At 46.8% G+C, this 23,663-nt stretch overlaps 1 protein-coding gene across 4 annotated transcripts in view; it reads left to right on the top strand.

Moving 5' to 3' along the window:
- The window catches only part of Vps11 (vacuolar protein sorting 11), a 439,706-nt gene that overhangs the window by 167,796 nt on the left and 248,247 nt on the right, over positions 1 to 23,663 (top strand). For all 4 annotated transcript variants that reach the window (XR_011044479.1, XM_068373757.1, XM_068373758.1 and 1 more), the window contains exons 5-6: positions 21,146 to 21,312; positions 21,896 to 21,985. Coding sequence is in view for 3 of the 4 variants with exons in the window: in XM_068373757.1 (XP_068229858.1) it covers positions 21,146 to 21,312; positions 21,896 to 21,985 (257 nt within the window). In the remaining variant the exon portion in view is untranslated. The remainder of the gene's footprint in view (positions 1 to 21,145; positions 21,313 to 21,895; positions 21,986 to 23,663) is intronic.

The raw sequence follows: 23,663 nt of genomic DNA, 5'->3' as shown, positions 1-23,663 counted from the left end.
GTAACTTTCCTTCCGAGGGAAGTTTTTCCTGTCCAGGCTTGAGTTTTTCCCCTTTTGGGGGGTTCTTCTCTTGCCTTTTTTTCGTGCGACTATGCTCTTGGTGCTGAGCGGTCACACCTGCAGTTTCGCTCAAGGGGCTGGGCAACTGCAGGAGCTCCTCTTCGGAGGATTGCTCCTTTTAGGTCACTGGCTGACCAGTCTCTTCTACGAAGTGTTTCTCTTTCGTTCGCGAGAGAGTACACTCATAGAGACTCCTCTTCGGAGGTTTCTTCTGTTGCTGTTGCTGTTGGCCTCCCTCGCCGTAAGGCCCACCGTCCGCCTCGTCGTAAGGGCCTCTCATCTCCCTATAAGGGTGCTTGAGGCGCCTTTTTGAATCTCCGTTTGCGGCCTACAACTCCTTTTTCTCGATCTTCCGCCTTGGTGCAGATGGACAGCAGTCTGATCTCGTCTTCCGACGGGCAACGGTCTTCCCGACGGACAACGGTCTTCCCAACGGACAGCGGTCTTCCGACGGACATCAGTCTCCCGGCGGACAACGATCCCTTCGGGGCAAAGGGTTGCCTCCCACGGGGGTTCTTCCCTTGCGTGTCAGGGTTTCCCTGCGCGCCCTTCTGCTGTGTTCTCTCCTGCTCCTGCTCAGTGTTAGCGCACAGGCGCTCTTCTGCTCATCAGCGCTCTCCTGTTCGTCAGCGCTTTCATGATGATCATCCCTGCTGTTCCTGTTGGTTCCTGTTACGCGCTCTGTGCGCCCACGTTCGCCCTCGCGATCTAGAACTTCGGTTCAGGTCGGGGTCAAGGACTCTTCTTCTATACGCAGGCTTCCACGCGTAGCCTTCTGCTCGTCAGAGATCATCAGCTCGCCAGCGATCACCTGTCTCTCGGCGATCTCCGGATCGCCCGCGTGGGTTACAGCCGGCACGCCAACGTTCTCCAACACTTCTGAAGGAACATGGTTTGCCAGCTACTAGCTCACCTGCGCATGCTGATCGCCATCGCGCGACCCTCAACTGCGGATGCTGATCGCCATCGCGCGACCCTCAACGGCGGATGCTGATCGCCATCGCGCGACCCTCAACTGCGGATGCTGATCGCCATCGCGCGACCCTCAACTGCGGATGCTGATCGCCATCGTGCGACCCTCAACTGCGGATGCTGATCGCCATCGCGCGACCCTCAACTACGGATGCTGATCGCCATCGCGCGACCGCACACCTGCGGATGCTGATCACCATCGCGCGACCCTGCGCATGCTGATCACCATCGCGCTATCGTCTACCCTGCGGATGCTGCTCGCCATCGCGCGACCCTCAACTGCGGATGCTGCTCGCCATCGCGCGACCCTCAACTGCGGATGCTGCTCGCCATCGCGCAACCCTCAACTGCGGATGCTGCTCGCCATCGCGCGACCCTCAACTGCGGATGCTGCTCGCCATCGCGCGATCGCCCACCTGCAGAGGCTGCTCGCCATTGCGCGACCGCCCACCTGCGCATGCTGATCGCCATCGCGCGACCCTGGCATGCTGATCACCATCGCGCGACCCTGCGCATACTGATCACCATCATGCGACCCTGCGCATGCTGATCACCATTGCGCGATCGCCCTCCTGCACATGCTGCTCGCGATCGCTCACCTTCGCATACTGCTCGCCAACGCACGATCGCTCACCTGCGCATGCTGCTCGACCATCGCGTCGGCATAACACAACGCGCCATCGCCAACCTGCGCGTTAGCGCTCACCAGCTCACCACCGATCGCTTATTGATCCATATCGCCAGCGGTCTTCTTCGCCCACGCTTGCGTTCGCCGCCTCGGACTCGCGCTCATCCACCTGCCCACCCTCACGACCGCTCGCGTGCGCGCCCGCGCGACCGCTCGCCTGCGCGCCCGCGCGACCGCTCGCCCGCGCGACCGCTCGCCCGCGCGACCGCTCGCCCGCGCGACCGCTCGCCCGCGCGACCGCGCGCCCGCGCGACCGCGCGACCGCTCGCCCGCGCGACCGCTCGCCCGTGCGCCCGCGCGACCACTTGCCTGCGCGCCCACACGCCCACGTGCCTGCACGTCTACGCTCATGCGCGTCCGCGCCCATGCTCTCCAATGTTCGCCCACGCGCGAACCAACGGTTTTCCATCGCGCGGACGGATGGTGTTCCGTCGCGCGGACGGATGGTGTTCCGTCGCGCGAACCTACAGTGTTTCCTCGCACAAACGTCGGCTTATTTCTTGCAGTATCCATTGCTCGTCTATGGGTTATCGCTCGCCGACCACCAGCTCTCGCCCTTCCTACCACGCTCGCCCTCCTTCTGCGCTCCTTCGCTCACCTTCGTTTGCGTTACCGCGCATGGGCGCTTCCACGTTCGCCCACGCGAAAATCTTTGAATTACCGTCGCGCGAGCTCCAGGGCGATTGCGACCACGATTCCCAATGAGGTTTTCGCAGCATGGCCAGCCTGGCGAGTTCTTCTGGAGCGTATTTCCAGAACACGGCCTCACCCCGTAAACGCAGAGCATGGCACTTGCAAGAATAGGAGAAACTTAAGGGAGATCTGAGCAACACTCCTCTATTCCTGAACCTGGGTTAGCCCTTCCCCGTCATTCCCTGGAAGGATTTTTGGTGATTGTGAGATGCTTGAATCGACAAGGATCGAGGTCACCACCACTCAACCAGGTGATGTTGGCCATCTTTCGACTGGCGGAAAAGAAGAAGTGGTACCTGTCGGCAGTTCACCTTCAAGGAGTCCGCAATGTGACAGCGGACGCTCTATCCAGGTTCACACCGATAGAGTCGGAATGGTCCCTAGACGCAGGATCATTCTCCTTCATCTTGAGTCAAGTCCCAGAACTGCAGATAGACCTCTTTGCGACGAAAGACAACAAGAAGTTACCCCTTTACGTGTCCCCGTACGAGGACCCCTTGGCGGAAGCAGTGGACGCGATGTCCCTCGACTGGAACAGATGGTCCAGGATTTACCTGTTCCCTCCTCACAACCTTCTATTGAGGGTCCTCAACAAACTGAGATCTTTCAAGGGAGTGGCGGCAATAGTGGTTCACAAGTGGCCGAACAGCGTGTGGTTCCCTCTGGCATTGGAACTACGGCTGAAGTGTCTACCGTTACCAGATCCAGTTCTGACCCAGCGAGTTCAGAAGTCGACTGTCTGCGCTTCATCACAGAAAACCCGGAACCTGCAGTTCATGATTTTCTCTCCCTAGCGGTGAGAAAACGTTTCGGGATTTCGAAAGACAGTATAGACTTCCTAGAGGAATATATTATTATTATTATTATTATTATTTGCTAAGCTACAACCCTAGCTGGAAAAGCAAAATGCTATAAGCCCAGGGGCCCCAACAGGGAAAATAGCCCAGTAAGGAAAGGAAAGAAGGAAAAATAAAATATTTTAAGAAGAGTAACATTAAAATAAATATTTCCTATATAAACTATGAAAACTTTAACAAAACAAGAGGAAGAGAAATTAAATAGAATAGTGTGCCTGATTGTACCCTCAAGCAAGAGAACTCTAACCCAAGACAGTGGAAGACCATGGTACAGAGGCTATGGCACTACCCAAGATTAGAGAACAATGGTTTGATTTTGGAGTGTCCTCCTAGAAGAGCTGCTTACCATAGCTAAAGAGTCTCTTCTACCCTTACTAAGAGGAAAGTAGCCACAGAACAAATACAGTGCAGTAGTTAACCCCTTGAGCGAAGAAGAATTGTTTAGTAACCTCAGTGTTGTCAGGTGTGTGAGGACAGAGGAGAATCTGTTAAGAATAGGCCAGACTATTCGGCGTATGTGTAGGCAAAGAGAAAGAACCGTAACCAAAGAGAAGGATCCAACGTAGTACTGTCTGGCCAGTCAAAGGACCCCATAACTCTCTGGCGGTAGAGTGCAAATCTACTAGAAGGCAATATGAGTCATCATGGAGGAAATGGGTGGCCTTTGTCAAGGCGAAGAATCCGCAAAAGATCTCGACGGACTTCTGCTTATCTTTCTTCAGCCACCTCCATGGTCAAGGGTTAGCAGCCAACACAATATCAACGTGTAAATCTGCTTTGACAAGACCCATTTTATATGCCTTCCAGGTCGACCTCTCTAACGATATTTTTAATAAAATTCCGAAAGCCTGTGCTAGGCTCAGACTATCAGCACCTCCAAAGCCCATTTCATGGTCTTTAGATAAAGTTCTTCATTTCGCTTCGCTGTTGAACAATGAGGAGTGTGCTTTAAAGGATTTGACCCAAAAAGTTATTTTCCTGTTTGCACTCGCGTCGGGGGCCAGGGTTAGTGAAATTGTAGCCCTCTCAAGAGAGGAGGGTCGTGTTCAGTTCTTGGATGGGGGGGAACAGAACCTGTTTCCTGATCCTACGTTTCTCGCCAAGAACGAGTTACCCACCAAAAGGTGGGGTCCCTGGAGAATCTGCCCTCGGAAAGAAGATGCATCTCTATGTCCAGTGGAATGCCTAAAGGTCTATCTTCGTAGAACTTCAGACTTCAGGGGTGGTCACCTATTCAGGGGAGAAACATCAGGCTCAAATTTATCACTGAAATAACTTAGGGCAAAAATCACCTATTTTATTCGGAAAGGGGATCCAGACAGTACACCCGCAGGTCACGATCCGAGGAAAGTTGCCTCATCCTTAAATTTCTTTAATTGTATGGATTTCGAACATCTTCGTTCATACACTGGCTGGAAGTCTTCCAGAGTGTTCTTTCGTCACTATGCGAAGCAAGTGGAGCAACTAAAGAGGTCTGTGGTAGCAGTGGGTAGTGTCGTTAACCCTGCTGTTTAACTCTGTGAGGAACAGTGGATTTAATTGGGACGATTAATTCCGGGGTGAGTGTGTAGTTACGAACTGTTCTACAAACTAAGTGTTAGGGCACTGGGTTGCCCACATTAACTGTTCCACATTCAAAGGTGAATCTAGCATAAGTGCAGACGTGTGCCGAGCGTTTCCAACGCTAATGTAACTGATTAGTAATACTGTACAGACTTTTATGATTTTGATACCTCGGTATGTTAAAAGTGGCGCTAATGTTTTTCTTTCAGATAAACAAGTTTCTGTTTACTATCCAGGACCATGGTTCCGGACGTCTCCGAGTAGTCCAGTGTGGATCCCGTTTTCTCTCAGACGCCGAGACGAGGTATGCGACAATCGAGTTGGAGATGCTTGCTGTATCTTGGGCTCTCACAAAGTGCCGTTTGTACCTCCTAGGACTGCCATCCTTCACTCTGCAAACAGACCATCGTCCACTAGTGCCCATTATCAACAGCTACACACTGGACATGATCGAAAACCCACGGCTCCAGCGAATGAAGGAACGTATGTCACAATACCAGTTTACTGCAATGTGGCGTGCTGGCAAGTCTTTAAGCATTCCAGATGCACTTTCGCGCTCACCTGTCAGCTACCCAACGTCTGAGGATATGATCGGCAGTGCTGAAGTAATGTCACATGTCAGGTCTGTCATCAACGTCGTAATAGCCTCCCAGGAAGAGGATGCCACAATCCTCAACGCCGACCGAACTCTACAGGACATGTCAACAGCAGCGCAGGCCGACCCTGACTACGTCGGCCTTCGTGATTGTATTGTGTCCGGATTTCCCACGAATCGGTACGACCTGCATACTTCTTTGCTGCCGTATTGGAAGCTGCGAGAAGCCCTTTCTACTGACGGCACCCTCGTGCTCTATGGTGCCAGAATAATAGTTCCTGCCGCTCTACGTCGCCACACACTCGTCAGACTCCACGACAGCCACCGAGGTGTTGAAGCCACTAAACGTCGAGCTCGACAAACTGTCTTCTGGCCTGGGATAGACTCCGACATTGCTAACACCGTTGCTGCCTGTGAGCCCTGCCAAGTCCTACGCCCAAGCCAACAGCAGGAACCTCTTCACAACGATGACCACCCATCAAGGCCCTTCGAGTCGGTATCAGCGGATTTCTTCCAGGTAGCGGGGAAGTCCTTCCTTGTTGTCGCTGACCGCCTCTCCGGCTGGCCTGTGGTCGTCCCTTGCAAGGGCGACACCACTGCCGCCTCAACCATACGGCACTTTTGCCGCTACTTCAGAGAGGTAGGTGTCCCCCTGCGCCTACGCACCGATGGAGGACCCCAGTTTACCAGCAGAGAGTTTGCTGACTTCGCAGAGCGTTGGGGTGTACACCACATAACTTCATCGCCACACTACCCGCAGTCTAGTGGACATGCCGAGGCTGCAGTCAAAGCTGTCAAGCACTTGATCCTCAAAACGGCCCCTTCAGGAAACATTGACTGTGAGGCTTTTGATCGTGTCCTTCTTGAGTTACGAAACATGCCTAACCACTCTGGTCGCTCTCTTGCCCAGATTCTGTATGGTCACCCTCTCCGTACTTGTGTGCCCGCCCATCCTCAGTCCTTCATGGAATGTTGGCAAGAAAAGGCCCATGATTGTGACCGACGAGCTGCTGCCAGAGCGGCTCCAGTGAAACGCAACTACGACGCCCACGCCCGTCCCCTGCCCAGACTGAATGTGGGCCAACATGTCCGTCTCCAGGACCCAACATCCCATAGGTGGGACAAGATCGGGATTATCATGGGTGGCACGAGATCACGCGAGTACGAAATTCGCCTCCCTAGTGGTGGAGTGCTACGTCGGAACTGTCGCTTCTTGTAACCAGTGCCCAGTCCCAATCCAGTTCCCAACTCTGATCTCCCTGTGGTCCCTAGCTCTGACATAGAAAAGTCATCAATTCCCTCCACAACTTCCCACAGGTCTCCAAGATTAAACAGGCCTACATAGTGTACAAGGCCCTTGTGCCATTTACGCAACTGGCTGCATAATTTTATATTTGATACATTTTATGTTATTTGCTTTGCACACTATTATTTACTTAGTTCATTGTATGTAACTTGCTTAGTACGTTCAAGATACCTATTTGAATGCAAAAGGGGAGGGGAGGTGTAGATTATTGTATATATTATCTTTCGTATATGCACCCTTTACTATTCATAAATTCTGTCCTTTACAAACGCATGCGCATAAGTCGCGGTGTCAGCACTCCTTGCATGCGCATTGAGAGTCTTCTTGCTTCTCTTGGCACGAGCTGTACGCCTTGCAGAGCACCACTGTTCATAACCCCTTGCTGCATGGAATAAATGTAATCTACGACTCGGGATTTTACTTCTCCATCTCTGTAATCATCTGTCTTCATCTACAAGACATCATCACCTATCACCAGTTCCCACTTTCCTCTTGGTAAGGGTAGAAGAGACACTTTTAGCTAAGGTATGCAGCTCTTTTAGGAGGACACTCCAAAATCAAACCATTGTTCTCTAGTCTTGGGTAGTGCCATAGCCTCTCTACCATGGTCTTCCACTGTCTTGGGTTAGAGTTCTCTTGCTATTTTATCTTATTTCTCTTCCTTTTGTTTTGTTCAAGTTTTTATAGTTTATATAGGAGATATTTATTAAAAAACACGAATGTGTAGGTTAGCTGCGAAAATTGGAATGAGTTTATCAGAGACGAGTAGTACTGTGAAGGGAGAGGATGTGTAACAGCTCCTCACCTATCCTCCTCCTTAGATTCCCTGACTGGGTTAAGTCTGCTTGGGGTGCAGATATCTATGGTTATCTACGGATACGTCCCTGATTATACATGGTATCTTAGGATAGTCGTTCCGAGAGTTAGAACCCCGTGATACCTGACGGTAATTCTCTTGTAATATCACTCACAGAAATATTATACAGGAGGAAGCTGCCAGAAGGAACTTGCATCAGGACGATATAGCTCGAGCCCAAAAATCCATTTACTCTTCTTATAATATTTTATTTTATTTTTTCATCTCCTCTCTAGGCTATTATCCCTGTTGGAGGCCCGGGGATTATAGCATCCTGCTTTTCCAACTAGGGTTGTAGCTTAGTAAGTAATAATAATAATAATAGTAATAATAACAATAATAATAATAATAGCATGCCTTAATAATAAGGGAGTTACAGTGAACCCTCGTTTATCGCGGTAGATAGGTTCCAGTCGCGGCCGCGATAGGTGAAAATCCGCGAAGTAGTGACACCATATTTACCTATTTATTCAACATGTATATTCAGACTTTTAAAACCTTCCCTTGTATGTAGTTCTGTTAACAAACTACCCTTTAATGTACAGAACACTTAATGCATGTACTACAGTACCCTAAACTAAAACAGGCACAAATATTAAAGGTGATTTTATATCATGCATTTCCTAAACACGCTAAAAAGCACGATAAAAAATGGCAACCAATGTTTTGTTTACATTTATCTCTCATCATAATGAAGAAACAAACTGGAGGTAGAGCTTTGCTTATTACCCAGACATATTTCCCATACTTTTCCCTTAGAACTACATCACATCTTCCTACTTTAGATATATATATATATATATATATATATATATATATATATATATATATATATATATATATATATATATATATATATATATATATATATATATATATATATGTGTGTGTGTATATATATATATATTTATATGTATACACATATACATACCTACATATATACATAAATACATGCATACATATATATATATATATATTACTGTATATATATGGTTATGGAAAAAATCCGCGAAGTGGTGAATCCGCGATGGTCGAACCGCGAAGTAGCGAGGGTTCACTGTATTTGATCCGAAAATTGAGGTTGACGACAGGCTAGGCAGGGTTGATCACCTGATTTGAATGTAAATAATCCATAAAATTATAATTCCCTATGTTTTTAATTATAAATACGATACTAAAATGGCAATATTACATGCATCATTATTATATGCAGTTAAGGGAAACTCCAGGGAGAGGGAAGGGAGAAATGACAAGAGAGACGAGACAGGGGGGGGTAGCCAAGTTTCTTCTCCTTGCCCATTTCCTCGGCCAGATCTACGCTAATTCAAATAAATTAGTGAAATCAATTAATTTAAGAAATGCGAGAAGAAGGAATGAAAATTAGAAATGGGAATACTTGGAATGAGGGATAAGAAAAAGGTTTAGAATGATTAATAAAGGGATTTTGACGAAGGAAAAATATTTCTGGGGAGAGACCTGTGGCGCCCGGTGAAAAGGGTCCTTCTAATACACTTTTCTGATATAAACCTTCCAATTATACCAGAGAAAGATAAAAGCATGGAATGCAGAGGTTACTACCCTCGCGCGAGCACCTTGTGGGTGTCGTGTATAAAGCAGAGGCGCGTGAAAACCACTATTCACAGGCTGTCTTCCATTTAGCTAATTCCTTCGTCAAAGGGATGGGCCGATACAGAGGCACCAGCTACGCTACCAGAGCCACGCCACCCACGCCCCGACGCGAGCGCCATCTGAACAACATCCTTCTGTATTGGACATGATGGCTTGGAAAGGAAAGGGTGGGATCGTGCAAAATAATAGGGAAGGGTTTCACCGGGTGCCACAGGTCTCTCCCCAGAAATAGATTTTTCCTTCGTCAAAATCCCTTTTCTGGGTCGACCTGTGGCGGCCGGTGAAAATGTACCAGAGAATGCCTTCCAAGCCCAATAATAACTAGTAACCTAATGAGGAGAGAGAAAAAACACCATGTGAGGAAAACCATATATTATATTAAGGTAAATAAGCATAAATCATAAACTAGCCACAGGACATAGTGAGCGTAAGGCTAAACAAACATGATAACAAGGAAGCCTCCGAGTATCAGAGCACAACAAGCAACAAAACTGACATGGCTAAGAATAACCCAACACTAAAGTTACGGTAAACACAATAATAGTTACAATCATATTAACCAAACATGAATACACTTAGGGCTAACGAACCACCAAGGAAGCGGCGTGGTGCGAGTGGCGGGTAGGAGGGAGAAGAAAAGAGAGGGATGAAAGGAAGAACAAGAGATCACTGTGGAGAGATAAGGCTCCCAGCTGCAACCGTTGGGTATTTAAGGGCCTGTAAGTTCTTTAGATAGTGGTGTTTGAAGACCATAGGAGATTTCCAACCCGTGTACTTTTTAAGGTCATCAAAATCCATATTTTGGAAATAATTGATGGAGGTAGCTACTGACCGGATATCATGAGCATGGGGAAATGATCCCGGATTAGCTTGTTTAATGAAGTATAGGATCTGTTGCCTAATACCTTGAATGGAAATAGTACCTCCTTGTTCTCTGATAAACAAGGGGCCAGACGAGCGGGTGGCAGTTCTAGCTAAAAAGGCCCTGAGAGTAGTGACTGGACATAGAGAAGTATCTTGGAGAAGAGGAATAATCTTCCAAGGGGACCACCTATTTTGGGGGTCCTCATTTTTAGCTAGGAAAGCTCTGTCTGGAGAAAGACGTACTTCACCTGAAGGGAGGAAATCTATGTTTTCCGAGTTTCGTGAGAGAGCTGCTAGTTCTGAGATTCTAGCACCCGAGGCCAAAGCTGTTAGAAATAAAGTCTTCCTAAGAAGAACGATATAGGAGCAGGATTCGTTGTCCGTGTCTGAGGCAAGTTTGAGGACATCATTCAGAGACCAAGAGACCTTTTGTGGGCGAACCGAAGGTCGAAGCCTAGCCCATGCTTTTGGAATAGAAGAGAAATAAGAATCTGCCAGGTTAATGTTAAACCCAACCTGGAAGACCTTCTTCAAAGCTGACTTAATGGTGGTTATAGTGCTAGCTGCTAGGCCTTTGTCAAATATGGACCTAAAGAAGGAGATGGTTAAATTAGGAGTTATAACAGTATGGTCTGAATTTTTTAAGAAATCTGCTAGTTTCTTAACTGCCGAATCATATTGGCGAATCGTAGAGTCCCTTTTGTCTGATTCTATAAAGAGGACATAATCCAGGTCGATGTTCGCATCCTTACGAGCCGCAAACTTCATGAAATCCACAAAGTTAGGGTTTTGGCTATCCTTAAGGAATCTGACACAGTCCGAGTTTGGACTACTTGGGTCAGTTTGGGGGATGGGATCCGGAAGGGACGGAGTTTCAACTCGAGGAGGAGAGGAAACCAACTGCTCTTTGGCCAGTGAGGTGCTACTAAAGCCACTGCCCCTTGGAAGGAGCGTAGTTTGTGTAAGACTTTCAGTAGAAGATTCACTGGAGGGAATAAGTAGATCTTCTTCCAATGGTTCCAATCCAGGGTTAATGCGTCCATGGCATAAGCCTGAGGGTCCAGGTTCGGGGTCACATAACAGGGGAGTTTGTGATTGAGGTGGGTCGCGAGTAGATCTACCTGGAGACCTGGGACCAGCCTGAGTATCCACCGTAAGGAATTTATGTCTAGGGACCATTCTGATTCCAGTGGTTTTGTCCTGGATAGTGAGTCCGCTATCACATTCTGGACTCCTGCTAGGTGAGTTGCTGACAGGAACCAGTTTTTGTCGGCTGCCAAGGCGAAGATAGTGACCAGGATCTGATTCAGGTTGGGTGACTTGGATCCTCCTCTGTGGATGCAGTGTACTACTGCTGTGCTGTCTGAGACCACTCTGATGTGGGTCGACCTCGGAGGAGAGATTCTCTTCAGGGTCAAGAACACTGCCATGGCTTCGAGAACATTGATATGGAACTGTTTCATGGCGGGCGACCAAGAGCCCTGAAACATCTGATGTTGGGAGTAACCCCCCCAACCACTCAGAGACGCGTCGGTATGAATTGTCACTTGTGGAGAGGGGAACTGTAGAGGAATCGATTTGGAGAGGTTCCTCCGTTTGGACCATGGTCGTAGTCTCATTTTTAAGACAGAGGGGATCTTCGAGATCTTGTCTCTCAGAGGTATTGTAGCTCTCTTTCCCCAAACTCGATTGATGTCTTTGAGTTTGGCTTTTGATAGGAGATCGGTTAGTGAGGCAAATTGGAGAAGGCCGAGGATTCTTTCTAAAGCTCTTCTGGAAACCTGTTTGTGTCTGAGAAAGCTCCTGACCTTGGAAGCTATCTCCCTTACCTTCTTGGGAGAAAAGGAGAGCCTGTGCTTTGAAAGGTCCCACCGGATGCTTAACCATTCGAAGTGGCTTGATGGTTGTAGGCGAGACTTTCGGAGATTGACTTGGAATCCCAGTTTGGCGAGAAATTTAATTACCTTCGTCGTAGCTCTGTTGCATTCCTGGTTCGACTGGGCCCAAATGAGCCAATCGTCCAGATAGGCGATGATCTGTATCCCTTGGTTTCTGAGTTGTTCGAGCACTGTCTCTCCCAGTTTCGTGAATATTCTGGGAGCAATGCTGAGACCGAAGGGCATGACTTTGAATGCAAAGGCTTTCTTGCCGAGACGGAAGCCTAGGTAAGGAGAGAAGTTTTGAGCTACTGGGACATGATAATAGGCGTCGGTAAGATCGATAGAGGTGGTGACGGCCCCACGGGGAAGTAAGGTCCGTACCTGAGAGATAGTCAGCATACGGAACTTGTCGCAGAGGATGTAAGAGTTTAGTTTTGACAAGTCCAGAACTACTCTCAACGCCGACGAGTCTTTCTTCGGAACTGTAAACAGGCGGCCTTGGAATTTCAGGGATCGAACCCGTTTGATCGCTTTCTTCTTGAGTAACTCTGTGGTGTACTCTTCCAGGATGGGAGTGGGTCTCTGGAAGAAGGTCACTGGTGGAGGAGGAGATCCCTGTGACCATTTCCAACCCAAGCCCTTGGATATTATGCTGTGAGCCCATGGACTGAAGGTCCAATGGTCTCGAAAGTGATAAAGTCTCCCTCCTACCGGGAACACATCATTGCGAGGGAGTGAACCTAGGTCCCTTCCCTCCACGAGCACCCCTTGCTTTAGGCCCGCCTCGCTGGCGGAACTGTCCTCTACCTCTGTAGCTTCCTCTCTGGTGTCCACGAAAGGAACCGGAGGATTCGTAGGTAGGGTTGTATGCAGGAGAGGACATCCAAGTGGGGTTGGGCTGTGCACCTGGGGGAGCAGTGAGGTAGACTACTTGCTGAGGGGGAGCCGGTTACTGAGAAGTCGAAGCAGAGGAAGACTGTGTCGACGAGTGACCCCGGATCGTCTTGTAAGGAATAAATCTCTGCTTCTTCTTGAAGAACGTCTGTTTCTGGGATTCGATCCTTCTTTTGGTCGAGAGGCCCCCCCTTACTTGCAAATTTTGGTTTGCCCTCGCAGCGTCCTGAAGAACCTTATCAACTTCGTTCTGAGGGAATAGGTTCTTACCCCAGCAGGAGGACGCTATCAGCCTGTTCGGTTCATGTCTGATGGAAGCCTCAGACAGAACGAACTTCCTGCAGCTAACTCGAGCCGACCAGAAGTCGTGGAGGTCTATTTGGTAGGACAGAAGCAGGTTCTTTGTGAAAACCCTGAATAATGTTTCCGTGGGGTAAACCGATGCTAGGGACTCTATGGAGGTGATGGAGTGGAGGGACCTAGCTAGCCTATTACGGGTCTCGAACTCAGTTTTGAGAAGACTCTCTTGTAATCTGGGTAGCTTCTCAGAAAAAAGAGTAGAGGCACAGTCTGGGTCTAGCTTCCCCACTGTGAAGGTAGAAGACGCGTCGTCCCAGGTTGCAGAGGTACTCGGAATAAGCAATGAGGTGGGGTCCGTCTCCTTGAGAGCCGGCATGGGAGAGCCTTCCTTGATGGCCTGTATTGTCAGCTCTGTGATTTTGTCTATGAGCGGTAAAGAGATTGACGCTGCCGTCGTAAAAATAGTGAAGGCTCCTTTGTGTGGGGTGAGCTTGGAGTTATTACACCCCCACTCTGATAGAGTTCTGGCCCAGATAGCTTGGGCCTGCTCTTTCGGAAATATCACTGTTTCCTTCGGTACCTTGTCCATTCGAACCAATGCATGCTCCTTTAGGCGTGCGAAGCCATTGAATGGGAATTCTAGCCCCGGGGGGTAGAATTCCAGGTCCTCTTTAGGGCGGGTGCCTATGCCCTCTAGAGTTAGGGAACTATCTAAGTATGGGGCATGCAAGGCAAACCTCCAAGGATTGTTTTTATCGAAGGGAGGTAGCTTCGATGCGTCTGGGGCTGAAGGAGGCGGAATCTGAGTTCCGGAGCGGATCAGAGTAGCCACCATATCTTTAAGCTCTGTCATAGCCCCAGACTGTTGTTGAATTTGCTCCTTGACTATATCCCTGATCAGTTCGACGGGGAAGGAGGGTACCTGAGAGCCACCCGTTGGTGGTGCCTTGGACTGGATAGACTTGGACTTCTTAGAAGTCACGGTTTTATGGGGAGCAATAGGAACATCAGGAGCAGTCGAGGGTCCGGGGACCGGTGACGTTGATACTGGCAAAGCTGAAGACTTATAAGTACGTAGTGGCTTCACCTTGGGTCGTACGGGGACAGAGGGATCCCGAGGAGAAGCCTTAGGCTTATCAAAGCCGAGAAAGGAAGAGGTAGAAGAAGGAGTAGGAGAGAAAAAGGTTTCCACCAACTCGGCACCACTTACCTGCTCATCCATGGGTTCCACGTCTAGATCTAGATCTGCCACGTCCAGCGGTAAGAGGGGTTCATCTTCCGTGGAAATGGTTGCTCTGACTTCTTCAATTAAGGGGGCAGCAACTTCAGGAGTGACTGCTGCAGTTGTCGAGCCTGGGAAGAGACGGGAGGCCATGTCTCCATTCCTGCCGAAGCCCGACACCCAAGGACGAAGAGCAGCCCTTGCTGACCGAAGAGACTCATCATCGGCCTGAAAGATTTGAAGTGATTAGTGATGAAGGAGAGGGATCGCCCTCCGAAATATACCATGTATATATAATTAAGGGACAAATTAATGTCTGCAAAATATAAACAAGGAACAAAACGAAAACCCACTTACATCATCGTTCAGGAGTATTGAGGACAACTCGTAACAGTGTGTGCACAATTCCGGGAACCAAACCATATATGGGGCTTGTCCCGGTTCCCGGATAAAGGAGATGGCGCAATGTGCATGTGAACGACAGAGGTCATGTCCAACGGGGTCGTTGAACGAGGCAGGGCATCCTTGGGCAGTACAACGGACCTTCTGTAAAAGAAAGGAGACATAAGTCTGGATGTTCCTTGAGACTCTGGTAAGGGATTAAGATCTACTAACAGAGCTTAGTTATAATGAAACATGTGTGCTTATGGGAATTCAGTGATTGAGAGCCGGAGCTCCATATTAAAATACATTAAATATAAAAGTTTCCTTCACCGGAGTGTGTCGGAGCAATGGAAATGGGTCCGTATCACTATAAATATTATTAAAATAAGAATAAAGAATCTAATGAAATCTGCCGAACCTCTGAGGGTCGGGGATCCAGTGACAGGCCCGTAAGAATAAATTATAAAACACAAGCAGTGGCTAAAGGCTAAGGCTAATATAATAGTTAAGCGTATTGGTGATCTCCGGTGAAGCCGGAGGTCGGTGAAAGGTCCTGAATAATTCAATTGTGAATGATAATGAATATTTGCGTGGATATGGCCGTGGCCGGAGACCGGTGTAAGGGCCACCGGAGGATGAGGCCCTTCCAAAGGGTTGTATTTAAACAATATATGTAGGCCCTCCCAGAGGGTTGTATCTAAACAATATATAACAATAGTTCCAAACTCATTGAGTATCCCTCATGGCGGAGTAGAACTCAAGGCGGAGTGGATGAATGTTCAGATCCTACTCCCAAGCCGTAACGGGGAGAGGACGGAACTACGAGGGGAACAGGGGGGGGGGTCTTAATGACATCCCAAAACAATAACTCACACAGTAACAGGACCTATTAAATAAGGCTATCTATCTCAATAGTCACCACAAACTGAATAACTCTTAAGATATCATATACCCGTAGAGGGAGAGGGGGGAGGGAGAACTCGTTGAACGTACAAAACGGAAAACGGGAAATCCACTCCCATACCCGAGGTTAAGAAAGAAAACGAGAGAAAGGGTAACTCGTGACTGAGTACAGAAAACGGGAACTCCAATCTCTCGCTCTCATGGTTACACTATAAGAATCTAATAAGCACACAAAAATATTATAAAAGTATAACAATTAAAATTGTAACGTCAAATACAAGACTACGAACGAAGAATAACGTCTGCTAAAACCAAATTTAAAAGGATATAGTTCACTGACAAACGCCTCGCGGGGTGGGTACTAAACTATAATAAAGCCAGAATGCTATTCTTGTTCGCAGACTGGACTTGCTAGCAAAAAGTACCATGGGAAACAATAATAATAATAATAATAATGGTTCAAAAAGGCATAAGGCCAGTGACTTAACCAAGAACCTAACCGACAGAGTACCAAATGGGCAAGACAACATGAATTCCCAGCGAGACAAAGCAAAACAACAATGGCTGCCAAAGCCACGGAGGGCCCAGCGGGTAGAAATAAAAACAGACTATACTGGGAAGAGGACAAATGCCCGGTCCTACAAAAATCTGTCAAAACAAACTATGGTACTTAACATTGGAATGGGTGAAGTTCGGTCATGACGAAATAAATCCACCAAAGTGAAAACACCGAGAGCACAAAATTCTACACACAAGCTAGCAAGTCCAAAGTAGAAGGATGTTGTTCAGATGGCGCTCGCGTCAGGGCGTGGGTGGCGTGGCTCTGGTAGCTTAGCTGGTGCCTCTGTATCGGCCCATCCCTTTGACGAAGGAATTAGCTAAATGGAAGACAGCCTGTGAATAGTGGTTTTCACGCGCCTCTGCTTTATACAGGACACCCATAAGGTGCTCGCGCGAGGGTAGTAACCTCTGCATTCCATGCGTTTATCTTTCTCTGGTATAATTGGAAGGTTTATATCAGAAAAGTGTATTAGAAGGACCCTTTTCACCGGCCGCCACAGGTCGACCCAGAAAGATGAAAATGACAAATGAATGCTAGGAAAGAGAAGATGAATGAAATCGCAAAAAATAAGGAGAATCACAAATGTTGGAAAGATACGTTATAGATGTGTGAGGGAGAGCAAAATAAATGTACGAAAGGGTTTTGAGAAGAAATTGGGGAAAGGATTAAGGATATACTGTAGTAATGATAAGTGAAGGACAATAATAATGTGAAGATGATGTCATACTAATATGCATGGTAGGTTATATAAGCGAGGTAATTCTGTGAAAGTGAATGGTCATATCAGTGGGATAATATCGTGAAAGTGAATATAGGTTGACAATGGACTATGCAGATTTGATCAGGTGATTTGAATGTAAGCAATGCATGAGATTATAATTCGCTGTTTTGAATTATAAATACGATACTAAAATGTGAATACATGCATTATTACTGGATATAGTTAGTGAAACACCAATTTTAATCAAAATCTGTTTCATTTTAAATGTAGCTGTAATTTTTTTACCACTGTAAACGGATACACACTGTACAGAGAGAGCTAGGACCAGCTGGGTGTAGATATAGGTAGTGGCGCACAGTGCTCCTTGTGTAAAGGAGCGCAGGCTATTTTAAATCATCGCCCAGCTTTAATTTCATCGCAACTTTTATGTTCTTAATGTTGGGTAAACAGTCATCACAAAGAATTTTTTTTTCCCTTGGCTGCGAAAAACCGAAACCGCGAAGCAAGAAACCGTGATTAGTAAGATCCGACTATCTCGAATAGAAATAACGAAGCTTTGAAACACCTTGATAGATAGCACCTCTCTCTTTAACATAGAGGATATTGAGGCTGGAGCAAAAAGATGAAGGAAGGCGAGCCATGACACTTTCCTCCATAGGGCAATAACATCTTGCCAATACTCTGGTCACTGCAGTCGAGGAAGTCATCACCAGTACCACGACGGGTAGAAAAACAACTCAACCCCCAAGACAACCTACGTTGAGGAAGCAAGGACCCAAGCAGTCTTTTCGCTCCCAAGGCTCGAAAGGGAGAGGAAGAGGTGGAAGACGAGGTCACCTCTGCTAGGGGCCTCATTCCTCCGACCAGTCTACCCACCGGTTGGAGAATACCTGAAGAACAGGTGGCAGAAATGGAGTTTTCACCTTGGTCGGTCTCCGTCCTCTGAGTCTGACACTTTGTCCCATTCGCACGCTCTCTCTTCTCTAACCTACAATCCAGCAATATTTAGCTCCTATGCAATGGGATCAGCAAAGGAGCAGGCCCTTCGGGCCAAGGTCCAGACCATAATAGAGAGAAGGACGGGTTTCCAGGCTTCTACAGTCAACTCTTTCTTGTGGAGTAGATAAATGGAGGCTGGAGACCAATCATAGACCTCTCAGCTCTGAATGAGTTTTTTCAACAAACTTGTGCTCAGAATGGAAACGGCCAAAACGGACAGGCATGGTATCAGACCATCAGACTTTATGTTAATGCTAGACTTCAAAGATGTATACTTCCAGATTCCAGATCACTAGTCATCAAGGAAGTATCTAAGGTTCCTCTTCAACAAAAGGATATACCAGTTCAAAATGCTATGCTTTGGCCTGTCCACAGCACCTTAGATCTTTACACAGTTTTTTTCCGTGTTGTTAACCTGGTCTCACAAGAACAGCATTTGTCTAATTTGATATTTAGAAGATTGGCTTATTATAGTCGACCCTATGGAGATCCTTTTCCTACATCGAAACAAACTTCTCAAGTTTTTGCAACGATCTCGGGATTCACAAGAAGTCCTCTCTGCTCCCTATGCAGAACCTGTTATATCTTGGAATGAGTATCGACACAAAACTAGGCAAAGTCTTTCCGTCCTTAGACAGAACACAGAGACTGAAACAGGCTGGTTAGTTACCAGCTCGTCAGTGGCTAAACATACTGGGTCACCTGTCCTCGTTATAGAGGCTGACACCCAACGTCCGTCTTCACATCTGTTCTCTTCAGTGGCAACTGAAGACCTTTTGGTCTCAGCACAAAGACTCTCCAAACTTCTGGGTTCCGATAGGGTCAGAGCAAAGGAGAGACCTGAGTTGATGTGTGTCAGATACCAACCTCATCAAGGGAGCAGACCTTGTCTCTCCTCCCCCACCCAATTTATTCTAGGCAAGAGGAATGTTCTGGCAGACAAACTGAGCAGGAAGACTCAGATGGTTATCTCCAACAATTGACCTCTTTGCAACATCCCTCAACCAGAAACTACCGGTGTACTGCTCACCAATACCGGATTCCCGGTCCATCTGTCAGGATACCTTCCAATATTCGTGGGGCAGGTTGGACGTTTATGCGTTTCCCCCATGTTGCTTAGTAAGACAACTCTTAAAGTAAGGGCATCGTAAGCTCTCAATGACCCTCATATCTCCAATGTGGCAGAATGTATAATGGTTCCTGGACCTTCTACATCTGCTCACAGAAGCTCCAAGAGAGCTGCCACTTCTTCCTGAGCTACTCAAACAACCTCATGCAAGAATATTCCACAAAGCCTTAGGTTCACTAGACTTCATGCCTGGAGGTTATCCAGCATCTCAGCTTTTCACAACCAGTTGCAAAAAGGATGTCTGGATATCTTTGTGACTCTTTAGCCGCAGTATACCAGGCGAGGTGGTCTATTTTTTGTGTTTAGTGTCGTGGAAGGAATATCGCTCCTCTCGATGCCACTATCCCTGTGACAGTGAGTTTCTTTTGTAACTCAGGGAGGAAAAACTGATTGATCTTGGCAATAAAAGGCTATTACTCAGCCTTGAGCCTTACCTTTGGATTGAAAGGAGGTAACTTTACCTCTTCAATGGGATTGTCTCATATGTTGCTTTGAATACTCCTGCCCTCAGTTGGAAGTTAGACCTCCTTGGAACATAGTACGTGTACTACAAGCGTTGAAAGGAGCACCTTATGAACCACTACGTCAGTCATTAGATCGGAACTTGACACTCAAGATGGTTTTTCTTCTAGCCCTGGCCTCGGCAAAGAGAGTTGGCGAGCTACATGGTCTATCGTATGACCTCGCCCATTCAAAGGGATGTGGCAGATGACACTCGGCTTTGTCCCTGAGTATATTGCGAAGACTCAAAACTTGGCAGTAGGGGATCCTAGATTTGGGCCCTTTTGGATTGAGAGTCTACATTCTGTAACAGACAATCCAGATCAACTGTTATTATGCCCTATTAGGGCGCTGAGGTCTTATCTCAAAAGAACCACAGGAGTTTGCCTACAGACTAACAGAGGCAAATGATAGAAAGAGCTCTTGTTCCAGACTCTAATCCTCAGACTCGAAGATCCAGAGCTCATGACGTCATGGGTATTAGCACATCTCTGTCATTCAAAAAGAATCTCTCTGTGGTGCATGTATTACAAGCAGGTATGTGGAAGCGTCGAACGACCTTCACAGACCACTACCTACAAGACTTAACTCACAGGAACCTGGACACTTTCTCTGTAGGTCCTGTGGTGGCTGCACAAAACATGGTCGCAAGCACCTTAGCTCCCTTGTAGAAGTAGCAGTTGGTTGAGGGCAGATGTTACCTGGTATAAGACTAGAATGAATATGCGAGTGACTGGCCTTTTCGTCCTTCATTATTCCCTTTCTTGAGGTGGAGCAATCGAGGAACTCTGCAACCTTACCTCCTCTAACTGCAGGTGAGTACCATCATCCTTGTGCAACCTGATATATGCATACTGTATATATTTGTTATGTCACCGATATCCCTGCAAGGTGGAATCAGGCAATGTCGAGGTGAAGTGTGGAGTTTAGCTCCAAATATTGCCTTACCTGGTCGTCACGTTGCTGAGTTCTCACACATTCACTGGATTACCGAGGCCGTTAAACCTCTCACACATTTGGAGAATTAGCAAGGTGTCAGAGGGTATCTCTTAAGCTCGTGTGAAGTATAGATTAACACCCTGGGACAGGAACTGGTCAGTTGGTTTCAGGACTTCCACCCACCTAAGGGGGAGTCTCTAATGTAAAGAGCAAAAGAGACTCGTGTCGGAACAAATGATAAATTTGGAAACCATTTATATTTTTCCTAACTGTACAAGCTTTGAGCTCTTTACACATACCTGACCCACCATCACCTAACCTCGAGGAAAGTCCTGCCTGCAATTTAAGAAGTGACGTTACTCAACTACTGCTACCCCCCTTGCTAATTAGCGCTGGGTAGTTATACTTCGCTAAAAATTCTTTTGGCTAGTTTCAGTATTTGCCAATATAATATCCACTGTAAAGATCTTGAGGTTTTTATAGTTAGGAAAAATACAAATAATTTCCAAATTTCTAATTTCTAATTGATGTTTTCTTCATTATCAATATCCTAAACAATTTTTACATTAGCATTTCCCAGTAGAAATATACTATGAAATACTTTAAAATTTTAATGCATTATTTATAGGGGAGGTGAGCCGAGATCGTGGAAGTAAGTGGCGTGTTATAGCCACTTGTGCGGGAGTTGTCACTTCTCTACATCTGCGCCATGGAACGAGACTGACTCATCTATTTGTAACTACTCAGACCAACATATATTCAATCAATTGCACGGCAAGAGATAAAGAAACAATGGTGAGTTATAATTCCTCTGTTTTGAAGAATGGGATTGTTGATATGCAGAATACTCGGTTAGTAGTTACACATCCTTGACCGGCTTTACTGTATTAAGCTTAACCATTACTGTACTATGTTGTTGTTATTCATATCATCAACAGTATCCCTATTATTATTTTCATTATTTTTATGATTATTATTATTATTATCGTGGTAATCAACACACATTCATTTGTCCAGTAGAAGTATATTTTATTATTATTGTGGGAATCAACACATTTTCATGTGTCCAGTAGAAATATATTTCTACCTTACATTGGGATTAAACCCAAGGACTCTCGAATAAACAGCAAAGCTGCTACCAATTGAGCGTGTAGAGTCAATAAAAGAAGTTGGAACCTAAATACTTACACAGTGACATCACCTGGGAAGAATAACCAACTTGCATAAAATCAAACTCTCGCCAACATCCAGTCCCACCATTGACTCGAGTGATGACATTTATTTCAAATTATTCCTTTTGGGCGCTTATTATTTTATTGTTGAAATCAATTCATTTTCTTATGAATAATCTGACATGCATATTCTCAATCCCACACAGATTGAGCTCGACTCTGTGGGTTGTAAGCCTGGGTGTTCAACACTAGCAGATGGACGTCATGAGCATCATTTCTTGGTGGCAAGGCCTGATGTAAGTTTTGAAGCTTTTTTGTTGGGAGTGTTTGTCTTGCATATGTATATTGTTACTTCACTGCCCTGAGTTTAAGGAGGTAATTGTTCTGAAACTAATACAGACCATACTCTATTTATAGGGGATATTACTTTCGGCAAAGCTGTAAAACAACCCAAAAGACTTTTAGTGAGGGTTAGCCACCTACCCGCTAGTTAGGAGGTGTTTGGGGTATTCTGCTACCCTGCTCACTCACATACCTGGGCTGAGTAACCTCTTTTGCTTTTGGCTCGGTGGAAAATGAACATTGCCATTCTCCTTTTCCATTTTTTTGACTTGCCATTGTTGACTTAGTTGCTTTTTAAGCCTTTTCTTTTCAGTGTGATTGTGTTTTCTCCTTGACCGTCCTTATGCAGACTTGTCCAGTGCCTGAGGGCCTCTCCTGTGGGACTTTCATGTCCTCCGTTTAGACGTACCCTCATTCGTTATGTCCGTAATCAAGACAACACCTGCCCTGAATGCCGGGAGCGGTCTGCCTCCCAGTGAGAGAGATTTGGGTGCTTGCATAAGAAGAAATCCAAGAGAGATTCTTTGCTTTCGTGGTCTTCATGGAAGTCGAAAAATCCTTGGACTTCTTCCTTGACCCCATGATCTTTTCCTGAAGCTCCTGCTTTATTGATCTCCCCCGGGGAATGATCAAGTAGAAGCTTAAATCGGCTAACACCAGGTCATCCTTAGGGTTTGAAGAACAGGGCTGCTTCCCCTAGAGAAACAATGCTGACCCTCCCCTCGAGCGGAGCTTTCTCTTTTTCTGATGTATTGCATGTTTGTCTGTCGCTGGGTATGACTGGTCTCTGTCGAAGGAGACGTTGCTAGAACTCCTTCAACTTGGTGCTTTGACCCACCCTGGGCTTCTGTGGGTGAGGGCTTGTGTGGGAAGACAATGACAATTAGGACGAATATCCCTGAGGCTGCAAGTCCTAAGCTATTGGAGGCAGAGCAAAGGTAGTCGGAACACGCCTTCTAGCAGGTCTTGGCCTACATGAGGGCCATCAACGGGTTGTCTGATCCAGCGATGGCCCCTGAAGATGGCAAAGACACGGTCCTGGACCATGTGTACGGGACTCAGAGACCATCCCAAGGCCAGTGCAGCTTTGCCCTGGTCTAAGGGGTTGACAGGTGCATGCTCATCCTCTAAACTTCTTCTGCCACTGTTTGTGCAACAGAAAACGTATTATGAGGTCCCCAACCGGCCCCTTCTTGCCTTCCCTCTTGACCACTCTCAGAGGCTCTGACCAGTCTTTCTCTGCATTAGAGATCCTTAACCAGGATAAGGTTGTGAAGTATGCCATACAGGCTACTTCGTGGCTAGATCTCTTGTTGGGGTCCATGGGACACCTCATCAGGACCGAGGACTTGTCGAGGACTTGTCTAAGGAGACCATTAGGAAGTTGATGGAGACCTTTCTATTGTTGGGAACTAGAACCATTGAGTTCCTTTCCAACCAGGGCAAATACAATTCTTCAGTGAACGGATTTGGTAATAGAAAGGTTCTACTGACAGGTTCCACACAGAGGTGGTGAGATTTAGGAACTCGACTCTCAACGGTTCCTCTCTGTTTAGGCTGGAAGACGTTGAGCGGGTAGCAGAGAAGTAGAGAAAGTCCAATCAGGACCCCTTTCTTCTTAGGGCTCTCACA

Source organism: Palaemon carinicauda, chromosome 5 (genome assembly GCF_036898095.1).
Source record: "Palaemon carinicauda isolate YSFRI2023 chromosome 5, ASM3689809v2, whole genome shotgun sequence".
Classification (NCBI taxonomy): domain Eukaryota; kingdom Metazoa; phylum Arthropoda; class Malacostraca; order Decapoda; family Palaemonidae; genus Palaemon; species Palaemon carinicauda.
Note: the sequence above shows the minus strand (reverse complement) of the source record. Positions and strands in the feature narration are given on the sequence as shown.